The sequence below is a fragment of the Oryx dammah genome, unplaced genomic scaffold (assembly GCF_014754425.2).
Source record: "Oryx dammah isolate SB20612 unplaced genomic scaffold, SCBI_Odam_1.1 HiC_scaffold_2, whole genome shotgun sequence".
NCBI lineage: Eukaryota > Metazoa > Chordata > Mammalia > Artiodactyla > Bovidae > Oryx > Oryx dammah.
This window is the reverse complement of record NW_024070186.1, coordinates 151,976,332-151,991,485: the sequence shown is the minus strand read 5'-3', so window position 1 is coordinate 151,991,485 and position 15,154 is coordinate 151,976,332. Positions and strand designations below refer to the sequence as shown.

The window sequence follows — 15,154 nt, the reverse complement described above, 5'->3', positions numbered from 1 at the left end:
GGCTGGGCTGCGGTCCACTCTGGTCCTCCCACTTTGATCTTAGATGGTCCAGGTAAACTGAGGCAGGCCGGTAGTATGGCAGCAGTTTCACTGAGCTCTAGTCCCAAGGAGGTGGTGGGTCTTTGGAGATGAAGGTCACTGGCACCCTCGCCCTCTCCTGGAGGGGAGCTCCCTCACTTTTAAAGGGACCTGCTGTCCTGGCCACTGTGATTTCTGAAAGTTTTGTGGTCAGGACCAAGGGCCTCCTCAGGCACTGGTACACGTCCTCCGTCAGAGCTGCTGTGGCCTCCTGGGGTCAGTGGAAACCTCACGGTCTAGCCTCTGGGGTTTTTATGAAGTCAGGTGGTTAGACAGCCCAGACTCAGTGGCTGGGATCCCTTTCTTTGTACCCTATCCCCTCTTTTCCCACAGTGGAGAGCCTGACACGTCCTAACTGGGTAGGATGAAAAGGGAACCAGACACACTGGGTGGGTCTGTAGAGAGCCTGGTGGCCTGTCCCTGAGAATTCTCTGTTTCTGGAACCCAAGGGTGCCCCCTCTGTGACTGACAGGGTCCCTAGTGTAACTCGGGGTCAGAGTGTGAAGGGAGGCAGAGACCCTGATTCAGAGAGCCAGCGATGGACTGGGGTCACCCCTGTTGTGCTGGCCACTGGTTCTTCTTCCAGGAGGAGTTAGAATCACTGAGTGTTAAATGTGCTTGGCGTTGCTTAAGGTATTCTATGGAAGATTATGCAAAACACCATTCTACCGCCTCCCCTCCACCTCGCCCCCAAGAATACAAGAATAAAACAACACACTCCTAGCTTCTAAAAACAGCTTAGTTTTTTTTTTTAATGTGGACCGTTTTTAAAACCTTTTTTAAAAGTTTGTTTTTAATTGGAGGGCAGTTGCTTTACAATGTTTTGTTGATTTCTGCCATACGTCAACATGTATAAGCCATAGGCGTACATATGTCCCCTCCGTCTTAAACTTCCCTCCCACCCCATCCCACCCCTCTAGGTTCTCACAGAGCACAAGGTTGAGCTCCCTGTGATATATAGCAGCTTCCCATTAGCTCTCTGTTTTACATATGGTAATGTATATATTTCAATGCTACTCTCTCAGTTTGATCCATCTTCTCCTGTCCTCCATATTTTTAAAGTCTATTAAATTTGTTACAGCGTTGTTCCTGTTTTGTGTTTTGGTTTTTTGGCCATAGAGGCATGTGGAATCTTAGCTCCCCTACCAAGGGTCGAACCTGCACCCCCTGCAGTTGGAAGGCTAAGTCTCCACCACTGGACTCCTAGAGAAGTCCTGAAATGGCTTATATGATTCATCCTGTTTGGAAGAAGTAGAATTGCATTCTTCTTAGTAAACCAATTTTTATTTATTCAGGTCTAAAAGAATTATATTTTCTGAATTATGAGCACTGTGTAATATCATTTTGATTTATAGAAATAGAAATTACCTTAAGCACTATTATTACTATTGATGTTTGCATTGCTCCTTCAGCTGCTAAACTAGTACATTTTTGTTAAATGTGTATAAGCTGAAGTTTGAAGCTTGAAGAGAGAGCGTAGTTGAAAGATATATTTACCCCAAAGTTTCCAGTGGGGCAGGAGGGTTTATTTCCATCTGTATAGGCTTCCTGTATTATCTGGGACCTGGAAAATTTTGTCTGAACAGGCTTTTGTGTCTCTCAGATGTGCTGAGGGAGTGGAGGGTGGAAGAGGAGCTCATTCTTGGGGACTGTCTGTCCTCTTCATAACTGTAGTGTTTGTTACCACAAGTTATTGAAGTGAAGGGGAAAACCCAACGCCTTACGTGCCATAACCGCCTTCATTTTATGTTTTTCCAGTCTTCAAAACTGCCGTGGTCCTTGTCTATAAGGATGGTACCAAACAGAAGAAGAAACTTGTAAGACTTTTTCTTTCACCCACAGTTTCAAAGCATCTCCCCTTTCTATCTGCTTCTCAGTTGGGTCTGTGTGATTATAATTCTGAACCTGTGTCAGGCCTGAATGTTTTATGATTTTTTTTCTTTTTTTTTGAGATGTTAACTGAGCATTTGAGGAAATTGCCCATCCTGTAGGCGGCTCACATTTAGAGCATAAAATACTGGGTTAGCCAAAAAGTTCGTTGGGGTTTTTCCGTAACATGGGGAAATCTGAGTGAACTTTTTGGCCAACCCGGTAAATAACTATTGCACCTACCATGGCCAGAACATTCCAACACTAGTTTTATCCCCTCCCTGTTCTTCCTGTCCCCACTCTGTCCTTGTTTTGGGGTCCCTTCTCTCCTTTTTCTTGTGTCTCTCTTTTGCCTGAATTTGGTTAGCAAGCTCATTTGCACACCCTCAGCAGATTTGTCACCTGGCCTCTGGCTTGCTGCTGTGGGTGAACAGAAGTGCTCGTGGGCCTGGTAGGGGCCAGCCCAGGATTCCAGCATTGCTGTTTTTATTTTGAAAATTAAAACAATTTAATTTTTTAGATTAAAAAAATTTAGTTTTGTTAATGTTTTAAGTTTTATTATTTGAAGGACAATTGATTTTACAGTATTGTGCCAGTGTCTGCTGTACAGCAAAGCGACTGTTACATGCATATGGACATTCCTTTTTTTATTCTGTTCCATATGGTTTATCACAGGCTATTGACTACAGCTCCCTGTACTATATACTAGGGCCTTGTTGTTTATCCATCCTGTATGTAATAGTTTGCCTCTGCTAATCCTACACTCCTAGTCCCGCACCCCCTAACCACAGGGCTGCTCTGTGTCTGCAGCATCACTGGTTTAGAAAGTGTGAGGGTCTGGTCCAGACTGAGACATGGATCTCATGCACCTGGTTCCTTCTCTCTGTACAGGTAGGATCACACAGGCTTTCAATTTACGAGGACTGGGACCCCTTCCGATTTCGACACATGATTCCTACTGAGGCTCTGCAGGTTCGCGCTTTGGCAAGTGCAGGTAAACTCTGAAATGGGCTGGGTACATCTTTCTATGTATCAGCTGTTTCTCTGAATCCACGCTCTTCGCTCCAACCACTCCACCGTCTTTTTTCTTCTTTGCTTATGTCTCCTTTCCCTCAATCTCTTCATTGCCTCTTATTTGCCCAACTATTTGTTAAATGATCTAAGTGAATGGACGTCATGCCTTTACTGCTGTTCCAAGGAATTCTATTTATTCTGTTATATATATTAATAACTTTACAGTGACACATCTAAGTAGCAGTGACTCTTGTACTTCTGGAAAGAATCTTTGAGACCGTGAGCAGATAAAGCCCATGTAAATAACTTACTGGGATTTTTAACTGAGAGACCCCAAAAGGCCTCCAAAGCACAAAAAAAGCCATTGAATACACTTTTTTTTTTCCTAAAGCATTAAAAATCTTTATCTTTGTATAAGCATGAAATCTATTTCCCAAATATCCGTGAAGCCAGTTGTCAGGTAGTGATGAATGTATTGGGTTGGCCAAATAGTTTGTTCAGGTTTTTCAGTAAGATGCTATGGACAGTCTTGAATATTTTGGCCAACTTAGTACTTGATTAGATGGTGCTTTAGTGCATGAGAAGAGAGGTGAATGTCAGCATGGTACTGACTTAGAATAGCAGTGTTTCTGTGACTCGGGGCCCATCCAGGGCTTCATTTGAGGCTGCATTAGGAAGGAGCAATTAGCGGTGGTTCTCCCAGGCGCACCCTGGAAGGAGGCTTTGGAGTCAAGTGGAAACTCTTGGAACACTCTGATCCCTGTCCCACCTGGACAGCAGGTGCAGCTCTCTGGTGGTGAAGAGAGGCTGAGAAAGTGGACCTCTGCAGGTGCAGTCATCTGGACTTCTGTTTTGTGTTGCTGGGGTCAATGAAAAAGTATAGTCACAGCTTGAAGGTAGAGAGTTATTTTATTTGGTGGGAAAGTTTAGGACTCTGAGCCCAGGAGACAGCATCTCAGTAGCTCTGAGAAACCTGCTCCAAGGAGGCAAGACGGGAAGTCAGGCTATATACAAGTTTGCCACGAAGGGAGCATGCAGTCTAAACATCAAAGATCAGGTATCAAGTTAAGAATTTAGCATTCTGTGTATGGGAAGATGCAAGCCTCTGGGCTCACTGAATGCATTCCTTTCATATGTGCCTCAGCTATCTGGGGTCAACCCTGTTTCCCTGTCCACCTTGCTTCTTGTATTCCCTCAGCTCCTCAGCAGTCACTGTAGGGCCTGGCAGCATCCTCTGGAATGCAGTTTTGGGAGCCCTCATTCACCTTTGGAGGCCAGAAATCACTGATGGCTATGACATTTCTTGTTTATTGACATGGCAAGAGATACTTTCATTTCACACTGGCATCTAACATGAGTGCACAGTTTTGTGTCTGATTGGCATCACTCATCTTCTCCCCGTTTGCTCTTGTCCCATCCGTCAGCCATAAAATTGGCTCTAGTCCTTACAGAGGGCTTCTCTGGTGATGTCGAGGTTAAAGCATCTCCTGCAATGTGGGAAACCTGGGTTCGATCCCTGGGTCAGGAAGGTCCCCCGGAGAAGGAAATGGCAACCCACTCCAGTGGTCTTGCCTGGAGAATCCCATGGATGGAGGAGCTTGATGGGCTCCAGTCCATGGGTCGCAAAGAGTCGGACATGACTAAGCGACATCACTTTCATTTTCAGTCCTTATAGAACCAACTCTTTCCTAATCCAGCGTCTTGAGGACAAACCATCTGCAGTATTTGGTAGACCTTCAGTTACTCACCCAAGTTAAACTAGAAATTGCTTCCTTCACAGCTCTTATGCGTCACACAAAGAAAACTCAAATGCAAAAACCACGACTGGTAAATGCATTGGGGGTGACTATTTGCCTTATGAATATTTGTCTGGCAAACCTTCTGGTCCAGAGATTTACCCTGTTGCTTTTTCACTCTGATTTGATTAGTAAACTTGATTTACAGATGAATTTTCAGGAACCTAGAAATCTTAAGTCTACAAACAACTCTAACAGTATTTTGAAGTTTGGGCTCTTAAATACTAGTGTTGTCTTACTTTACAACCCTAGGTTGTGAATTTTCTAGTTCCTGTGTTTCCTTGTGCCTGGTTTATATCCGGAAAAGCCCATGTTTACAGCATACTATAAAGGCCTGTCTCAGGCAGGAATTTTGCCTTCCTTGAAGACTGTACGTGAAGATCATAAGTTTGGAAAACAAAGCCATCTTTGTGAATGTGACATTCCATTCTCATCCTCGGCTTTTCACTCAAATCAAGTTTAAAATCATCAAGATGAAAGCTTATTTTCATGGAGTTGTAAAGACTAGCCAACACATCTCCTTATGAAGTACATGCCAGTGGATTTGAGAATCAAGAAGGTGGAAATTTCTAGATTTTTGTCTGCATTTGGGAGAACTTGTGAAACTTAGTTTATATGGGTCCTGCTAAGTTGTTGCTGCTAAGTCGCTTCAGTCGTGTCTGACTCTGTGCGACCCCATAGATGGCAGCCCACCAGGCTCCCTGGTCCCTAGGACTCTCCAGGCAAGAACACTGGAGTGGGTTGCCATTTCCTTCTCCAATGCATGAAAGTGAAAAGTGAAAGTGAACGGTTGGGTTTAAATAATGTGGGTGTGATGAGGGTTTGTGTGACCAGGGTGTGGAACCACTAGGTCGGCATGAGACTTCACAACGTGCAGAGTTCAGTGGGCCTGCAATGAACTGTCTCTTATAAACACTAATAATGAATAACATGGTAAAATAATATGATATTCAGGCACTGAAAGACTTAGAAATTACTGCTAAATATAGCTTATTCTTACCATCTCAGATACCATTTTTGCTTCACTCAGATTGGACTCTATGGGTAGACTGAGAGAGAAGAGCCCCATTTATTCCCAGGCTATGCCTGTCCAGGGCACCAGGCCTGTTCACAGTGGGAAGGCTGTCCTGCTGATGGAAAGGGCCTGCCTCTCTTTATCACTGGCCTACGCTGGAATCTTGGGCTCGATCTCGTCCAACTGTTGCCAAAACAACAAATTACTTAATTAAAATAGTTCAGCCAAATGGGCGGTGAAGCTAAAGGGTCAGTTCTTCCATCAGTATGATTGACTGATTGTCCTTTTAGACCATCCAGAGGGAGATTTTAGCAACTGGAAATTTTCCAAGCGTTCTTTTCTTTTGCACCCATTAAGCTCTCAATCACTTGGCCTCTTGAGATCACAGGACAGGAATGAAGTTGCTTTGGTCTTAGGCGGCTCTGCACTATTTAATCTTGATACCAAAGCATGCAAGATGCTTTTATAAAAACACAAATAAATTTCTTTGAAATATACTCTCCTTCATCCTTGTTTTAATTTACCTAGATGCAGAAGCAAATGCCGTGTGTGAAATCGTCCATGTGAAGTCAGAGTCTGCAGGGAGGCCGGAGAGGGTCTTCCACTTGTGCTGCAGGTGAGCCTGGAGCCATGAAGTGCGGGCTGTGCTGCTCAGGGGAAGGGGTGTGACTGTGCTTGGTGTCCCCAACCCCTCTGGGTTCTCTGGACCAGCCTGTGCATCCTTAGAAGCTATATCCTTTTTCCTGCACATTTGAGAAAATACTTAACACTTAATTGAGTAAGAGTCATTGGATCAATTAATTTTATTAGAATACAGACAGTAACCTGGTCAATTTAGTATCTTTCTAAAAGGAAATTGGAATTTTCATACATATCCAACATTTGAATGAGGGTGTCCTTTCCCTGTGTACATTTGGCGGGTTAGAAGGACATGGTTGTCTTAATAACGTTTGGTTTTGGGGTTTGGGTGCAGTTTGTACTGTAACGTCTCTGAGATGCAACAGGTGGGGGAGTCAGCGGGGAGGAGGGGAGCACGGTACCGTGTTACAGGGATTCATCATCACGCAGAGAAAGTTCAGCCTAGGGACGCTGGCACAGGTGACTCGGATTCACCTGCAGATCTGGAGTGAAAGCTGAGCTTATGATAAGGGCTTCTGCTTATTTCTTCTTATTCTTACTCGCCCCTCCCCATTCCCCTCTGTGCCTCCTTCACCTCCTTTTCTTTGGGCTCTTGAGAATTTGAGAATTGTACTTTTCTCAAGTGCAGCCCATACTCTCTACAGAATAAACATTTTATGGTTGTTAATAATATTTTACAGTGTGACTGCTGATATAGTAAGAAGACACATTTACCAAACATCAACTAGGCTAAGCACCTTTTCTGCATTGTTTCAGTTTATCAGCCTGCGATATTTATTCCATTTTTACAAATGAGGTGTCAAGGCTCATAGAGGCTACTTTGCTGAAATCTTACAGCAAATGAACTCTGAGTTCAAGCTCAGTGGGTTTGACTTCAAAGCCTGTATTCTATATTTCTGCTTTACCTGTCTGTGTTGGATGACAGGGAACAATAAATCCAAATCCTGGGAACCTGTTGGAACTAGAACAGAAATCTGTTTCAAATAACCTGTCTGTGGTTTAGCACCGCCCTCACCACCTGTAGTACTCCCTTTAGCACTTTATCAAGCTGGAACCAAGACTGCCGGGAGAAATACCAGTAACTTCAGACATGCAGAGGACACCACCCTCATGGCAGAAAGGGAAGAGGAGCTAAAGAGCCTCTTGATGAAAGTGAAAGAGGAGAGCGAAAAAGTTGGCTTAAAGCTCAACATTCAGAAAACGAAGATCATGGCATCCGGTCCCATCACTTCATGGGAAATAGATGGGGAAACAGTGTCAGACTTCACTTTGGGGGGCTCCAAAATCACTGCAGATGGTGACTGCAGCCATGAAATTAAAAGATGCTTACTCCTTGGAAGAAAAGTTATGAGCAAACTTGTGATTTTGTGGTTTTTGTTGTTAAATCCACAGGGTCCAATGAGCCTGCCCCAGAGATGCCATATTCATTGTTAATAGGGAATACCAGGTAAAACTTACCTGGGTAAAAATATTGAGATCTTAGCAAGAAAAATAACTGACCTAGGATGTACTTTGGGAATTGGGACTTGGGAAGATTTTCCAGTTCTTAACAATGTAGCTTTAATATTTTCATGTTGGCATGTGCCCCGGGAGGCATTGATATATTTAAAACATTACTGACCAGAGATGTATTAATAGGTCTTTTTTGTTGCCCAAATGTTATTGACTGGAGTTGTTTCAGTTTTCGCATACATGATATTGAGTTGGCCAAAAAGTTTGTTCAAGTTTTCTGTAAGATACGATGAAAAACCTGAATGAACTTTTTGGCCAACCTAGTAAATCACTGGCCACGGATGTTAGGTTCTGTAGAAATTCCCCAGTCAGTAATGCATTAACAAGGAGGCCAAATTAGAGGAAGCTCAGGGTGTTGGGACGTTATTTCAGGGGTGCTGCAGAGCTGCAGGAATCTCTTGGTTCCTTTGTCTATAGAATGAAAGGCTCTGCCTTAAGTACTGAGAGCAGAATCTGGCAACTGTGTCTGTAAAATCCATCTCTCCATCAAAAATTGGTTGCAGGAGATGCGTCACAAAGCATAAAGGGAAAGGAATACGTGTTCTTTATCTCCAGCGATGAAAACGCTCCTTGGCAGTGAAATTGGAGTGGTGGCCTCCCATCTTTAACTTTGGTCCTCGGGATATTTGTTTGACTGTACCTGATAGCATCAGAAGTTCACCATGTGTTAAGTGCTGTTTCCCCAACATGTGTAAATCTTCTTTTCACAGCTCCCCAGAGAGCCGAAAGGATTTCCTGAAGGCTGTGCATTCCATCCTGCGGGATAAGCACAGAAGACAGCTCCTGAAGACTGAGAGCCTTCCCTCGTCCCAGCAATATGTCCCTTTTGGAGGAAAGCGGTTGTGTGCGCTGAAAGGGGCCAGGCCGGCCATGAGCAGGGCAGGTACTGTGGGGATTCAGACGTTCAAAATCCCCGTCACCCCCGCTCCACTCTAGAACTGACGTCCTTGTTGAACAAGACTTAGATGTGGCCTTGTGGGGGCTAATGTTGGAGTACATTCTTCCCTGGTGTGAGGTTCCCTGCCTTTGCCTCCCTCCGTTGATTTAAGCCTTTCGCCCTCCCTCGAGCTCTCCCTTGGCTGCCCTCCTCCTCCTGGCTGGTGAGCTCCCCCTCTCATTCGCCGAGCCAGGAAGTAAGCACCTTCTCCTACTTGGAGGGGCTGTCTTAGCCTGCTTGCCGAATGAGAGTTGCTGCTTTGCATGACAGCCAGCTTTGTCCAGCAAAAAAAAAAAAAGCAGTGTGTGATGTCTCAGTAAGGTCACAGCCCACCGTTCTGAGAACATGGTGGCTTTGTCCTCCAGAAACACAGCCAGGCTTGTTCTCAGTAGGGAGGCCATGTTTGGTAGATCAGATGACCCGTCAGATGTTACCCTCACCTACGCCTGCAACTTTAATTTTAGCTTCTGTGTTGATTTGGGGCAGCCTTGAGCTGCTATTAGAAAAGAAGAATCTGGAATTTAAATGGTCCCAGAGTAAATACTCTTTTAGGACTTATTATATCACCTTAAAGCAGTAAAGATCAATACTACCACCTGTAAATGGCATTAAAATCTATCTAGGAAGAAAGATATTTTCATAACACTTGGGTATTAAAGACATCAAGATTTAACATTTTTATCACTCCTTTCTTAAGAAACAGTCCAAAATTTTGCAGGGAACATTCCAATAAAAGAGGCTTCCTTTGCATTCGCCAAAACGCCTTCTGTTCTGGTGAATTTTCTGCCTGTCTCAGTTGTGTTGAAGAGGCAGGTATGGCACTGTGAATGGTTGAAGGTTTTCATAGACATAACCTGCCTAGCTTGACAGGGTGTATTACACTCTAAGTACCTTAAGTTTAGCTGATGTTAAAGGGGCGAGTTACATCTAGTCTTCAATCAGTTGCTAAGTGTTTATTAGAAACCTGGTATGGTGAACACCTAGCACTCTTCTGGGCTTGCCAGTATCCATACTTCCCCATCCACGATTTCTCCTGGAGTCCTCATGTATTAAATAGCTTTGCTCATCCCTTTAGAGCTCATAGCAGAGAATTTCACCTTGGAATTATCTCATTTGTTTCTTTCACTTTCCAGATATATTTAATTAGGATTGGGACTATGTGTCCCAACCTCAGGAAAACCCACCTGTCACTGGCCAGGTGTTACTTGTTAATTGATGAACCTAAAGTTAGATAGAGCTCCATTCACTTTGAAACTAAGCATTTGTAGTCTGTGGGACACTCAGGAGTTTTCTCGCTGAGATCCTTTTGGAAAGAAGACAAAGTTGCTACAACCTACTCTGTTATCTTGAATATCAAGAGAGAAAGCCTTGATGTCAGAATCTAATGGCTCATTTTTGGCTGAAGAAAGTCTTTATCACTTTGCTTTTGAAGTTCCTCACTCTCATCATTCACATTAGATGATTTGAAAATGGTGTTTGAGTGGGTCAGCACTGTACTAGCTAATCAGTCTTAATAGTGAATAATGGCAGTACTCAAGTCAAAGATTGTCTCTTGGAACCCCATAAGGCTGGCTAGGTTATTATGTATTCTTTTAGTAAAGGATAGATTCTTATGCTTCATTGCTCATTGTCGTGATTCACGACACTCAGCTAGTTTATTTTTCCTTTTGTTCTTGTTTGAATAGAACAGTAAAGGCAAATATTCTGCCTCCCTTCACCAAATGTCTGCCAGTGATCCAACTACACATTTTTTTGTTGTTTCAACATTTTCTTATGGAAATTCTTAGACATATAGAACAAATGAAAGAATTATATACATTCCTACCTGCTGTCTATAATTAACATTTTTATATATTTTCATTACCACATATCCATCCATCATCCATCAACTCATCTTGCTTTTGACACATTTTCAGAATACAGACATTAGCACTCCTTACCCCTAAATACTTCAGCCAGCACGTCCTTGACAAATATTTCCAGTATCCCAGTTTGGAATTAAGGTAGTTCTAATATAGTGATTGGAGAGAGTCAGGCTCCACTGTGATGATATCGAGGTAAAATTGAACAATAATTTTTGCTTCTTTCCAATGGAGTAGTACTATTTTTTCTATTCTTTCTGTTTTCTGTTTTTCTGGGAGTGCTTTTCATTCCCTGCCTTGAATGAGAGGAATGATGTCGGAAACACAGGGATCTGAGACAGAGGATGGTCAGAATGGGAGCCAATTTAGACCATTGTCCAGCTTACTGACCTTGCACCTGCTATATTTGAAGTGAAGGCTATATTTTATGAACAGTCATCTTACTTCTTGCAGCCCTGAAGCAGCTTAATGAATTTCAGGGCACAGATTTCAGGAAAGCAGCTCCTTATTGGTGTCTAGGCTCCCCACCCCCCTGGGAAAGCACATGGTACATTTCAGTGTTCGTGGAGGATGTGTCTTTAGTGTGTGTGTGTGTCTGTGTGGTTATTTGCTTGACTGGGTGGCATATTTTGTTTGTTTTTAGTAATACTGACTTCCTAGAGGGCAGTGAGGTGAAAATACAGAATACAGAGATTTGTTTTTCTTAAATGTTAGTCACTTTATTTTGCACTTTGCTCATCAGCAGCTTGAGTGTTGTATTATTCCTTTCTCATTCCACTCACGCACTAGTAGTTTAATCGCTTTGTGGAAGAGAAATTGGGGATACATAGAACAGAGTCAGGAAGGGACTAAGGCTCAAAGTTGCTTTAGCCTCAGTTTCACCTGAGGTTTTGTCAGAAAGAGGACTTGACGTCTCTGAGACCCAGTCTTATCTGTAGTTTCTCCAAAAACAATGGTGCGCCCTTAAGGTACCTGAAGATCCTCAGGAAATGTGACGTTCAGAAAGCAATGTAACTTGGACCAGTATTTGTCCCTCCTTGGTACATCATGGTGATTTCTCTAAAGACAGTGAAATGCTGAAAGCATCTCCATCCTTACTAAATGACTCTAGGACAGCCCCTGGGGGACCCTCAGAGCACTGTGCCACAGGCCATGGTCAGGAAGGAGGACGCTAATCCCGGGGTCAGTGGTGAATTTGACAGCAGCAGGAATCTGTATTACCTGCCTCCCAGGTGCACTGGTGGAGAATTGGACTATTTCAGAGGGAGTCAAATCCCCCTTTCCCCATAACCTACAACCCCCCCACCTCCTTGCCCTCCACTCAGTGACTAGAATATCCTCTTAAGTCCAGACATCTGTGCCCGGTAAAGCCCCCCTCCCCGCCCCATGAGACAGACTGGACTCTAAGCCCCAAATGATACCCAGGCCTCAAATGCATATCTCGTAGTCTTTTCCTTTCCTTTAGCTTGTATTTGCTTTCTGGATTTTCATCACACGTAAAGCATGTGGGGGTTTTATTCTTATATTTTTGTGTGTGTGTGCAGTGTCCGCCCCAAGCAAGTCTCTTGGGAGGAGGAGGCGGCGACTGGCCCGAAACAGGTTTACCATTGATTCCGATGCCATCTCCGCCAGCAGCCCGGAGAAAGACCCCCAGCAGGCCCCCGGTGGCGGGGACACTGACCGCTGGGTGGAGGAACAGTTTGATCTTGCTCAGTATGAAGAGCAGGATGACATCAAGGAGACAGACATCCTCAGTGACGATGATGAGTTCTGTGAGTCGGCCAAGGGTGCCGCGGCGGACAGAGACCTGCAGGAGCGGCTTCAGGCTGCCTCCATCACTCAGCGGGAGAGAGGCCGGAAGCCCCTGGACAGCCACGCGTCCCGCATGACGCAGCTCAAGAAGCAAGCCGCCCTGTCGGGCATCAACGGAGGCCCGGAGAGTACGAGCGAGGAGGTCATTTGGGTTAGGCGCGAAGACTTTGCCCCCTCCCGCAAGCTGAACACTGAGATCTGACTGTGTCACATTCTCCCCATCCGTAGCGAGTCCGTGTAGATACGTCTCCTGCCCCCACCCCACCCCCCCACTCCACTGCCCCCCACACTCCCCCAACGGGACCCACGATGGGGGAGGGGGAAAAGCTCCCTTTAAGTCGCACTCTTGCACACAAACAGTTTTGGCAGCTGACTTTGTTCTGAAGCCATGTAGCCACCCAACTTGATCATTTTTAACCACATCGGAAAGAATTGTTCAAGAATTCCAAATCAGCTTGAGCTTCTGTATATTATTACTAAGGGCTTTTATTTATTCTCAATTAATCAGGGCCTAAAAGAATTTTTAAAAAATAAGAAAGAAAAATTCTATAGCACTGGAAAGCAAATTACCCCAGGAGTTGAACTATGTACAACAGATTAGCTTAAGGGATAGCACACAAAAAATTAATAAGGACTCTATCTGAAATTAATCCGGGAGCCACTTCCTAGTTGGGAAAACAAAGCAACTGTACAGCTCGCAGCGTTCTTTCTCTTTTCCCTCTTAAATGTCTGAGAATATCTGTGTATTTTAAGAATGTGTGAGGAGAGGGTGAAGCTTTATGTTTTGATGAGCCTTTAAAATTCTTCTGTTTTTTCCTCTTCTGTATTAGTCTATGGCTGGTCTTACTTGATGTCAGTGTTCGGAAGTTCTAGTTTTGCATAGAATTATAAAGATGCCAAACTCCTTGAAAAGAGATCCAAATCTATCACTTTAAAAAAACACTATTTTTTGTATTTTATCTGAGATGCAGGGGGGCACAAGCAGATGAGACTTTTACAGTGTTAGTGTAACTCTGAGTTTAAAGAATGAGGATTTTACCTTTTACAGAGAGAGTGAGGTGTGGTGATTTTATATTTATATATGAAAGGCCAACAAGATGCTTAGGAGAAGCTTTTTTCCCAAGAAGCAGTTTTTCTTTTCTTCTTCTTCTTTTTTTTTTTTTCTTTTTTCTTTTTTACTGTTTGAATCTCTATTTGAGATGGGAGCTTGGTTGGATTAAACGTGACACCGGAATGGACAGTGTGTGTGTCTGTTGCACATGGCGGGGGAGGGGAGACTCCTTTTCATGGGGTTGCCATGGTGATCATTGGTTTTCCCATCATAGTTACATCTCCATCCATAGATGACCTACCCCTTCCCTGACAGTCCATAACCAAACCTCTTAACAAAACAACCTTTTCAAAAACATGTCTTGTATTTAACACTTTCTTCATGCCAACAAACAGGGTAAACATGCTAAAATAAAAAAGAAAACAACTAATGTTCTAAACAGATTTCCAAACAGGATGAACAAAAACAATTTAAAGCACTTTCAAAAAATTTTTTAAAAAGGCTTATAGCTTTTTTCTTTTTTTTTCCCATTTCACAATGTCCACTTCCTAAAAAAGGTTTAAGTAATATGAAAACTTTCTTTTTGGGGAAAATATCTATTTGGTGTTTGACACATCAGTAGGTACTTTAAAGACCTGAATTTTATATAGCTTTAGGAATTATATTTTATAAAGATCAGTTATGAATTTGTATTTCCAGACAATAGAGAGTTCGGAACGTCACGCTCTTGTGCCCCTGCTTGCTTTACCTGCTTTCCCACCGTGTTCCTTCCCTTTCGGGTTTCCAGGGCTTTGAGCTTGATCTTTTGAGAGTTTTATTCTATTAAATTTTTGCTATATCTTCTGATTTTCTTAAAGAGCTTTAGAATGGTTTCTATACCCTTTGTATCACTGCATTGTTCCATATCATCTCTAATTCGATTGTGTCTGGGTGGAAAACTGAAGCGGAGGCTTCTCATAGTCCCACTGACCAGTCCCAGTGCAACGGGTTTGTCTGAAAATGCTGGAAAGTCTGGTGCTTGGAGAGGGTGCCATTGTCTCTTGTACATAAGGTCATGACGTGTCTATGTCAAAAGTTCTTATATATTTCTTTTATAAGCTGAAAGAAGGTCTATTTTTATGTTTTTAGGTCTATGAATGGAACGTTGTAAATGCCTGTCAAACAATAAAAAAATATTGAAAAGTGGACGGTCCTGTGCTTTTTTGGATGGAAGGATAGATGGAGTTTGTGGGAGAAAATGCTTAAGGCTGCCTTTTTGTTTTTCTAAATAATTATCATGACCATCAAGGGAAAGCTGACTTGGTGGTCCTTTAAGTTTTTTAGTGTATGTTTAAATTGAAGTGTAATTGACATATAACTTTATGTTAATTTTAGGTACAGAACATAATATGTATATTGCAAAGTGATCACTACAGTAAGTTGTTAACGTCATCACCATCTATAGTTATAAAATATTTTTTCTTGTGATGAAAACCTTCAAGATCCACTCTCCTAGCTACTTCCAAATAGGCAATATAATGTCATCAGCTGTGGTCACCATGTTGTACATTACATCCCCATGACTTATTT

General features: G+C 43.1%; 1 protein-coding gene across 6 annotated transcripts in view; it reads left to right on the top strand.

The window, feature by feature from the left end:
• Positions 1-14,772, top strand: part of TIAM1 (TIAM Rac1 associated GEF 1) — a 309,949-nt gene extending 295,177 nt beyond the window's left edge. For all 6 annotated transcript variants that reach the window (XM_040227933.1, XM_040227927.1, XM_040227925.1 and 3 more), the window contains 5 exons: positions 1,837-1,895; positions 2,839-2,941; positions 6,301-6,388; positions 8,634-8,806; positions 12,267-14,772. In XM_040227933.1, coding sequence (XP_040083867.1) covers positions 1,837-1,895; positions 2,839-2,941; positions 6,301-6,388; positions 8,634-8,806; positions 12,267-12,736 — 893 coding nt within the window. In that variant the 3' untranslated portion in view covers positions 12,737-14,772. The remainder of the gene's footprint in view (positions 1-1,836; positions 1,896-2,838; positions 2,942-6,300; positions 6,389-8,633; positions 8,807-12,266) is intronic.
• The last annotated feature ends 382 nt before the right edge of the window (positions 14,773-15,154 follow it).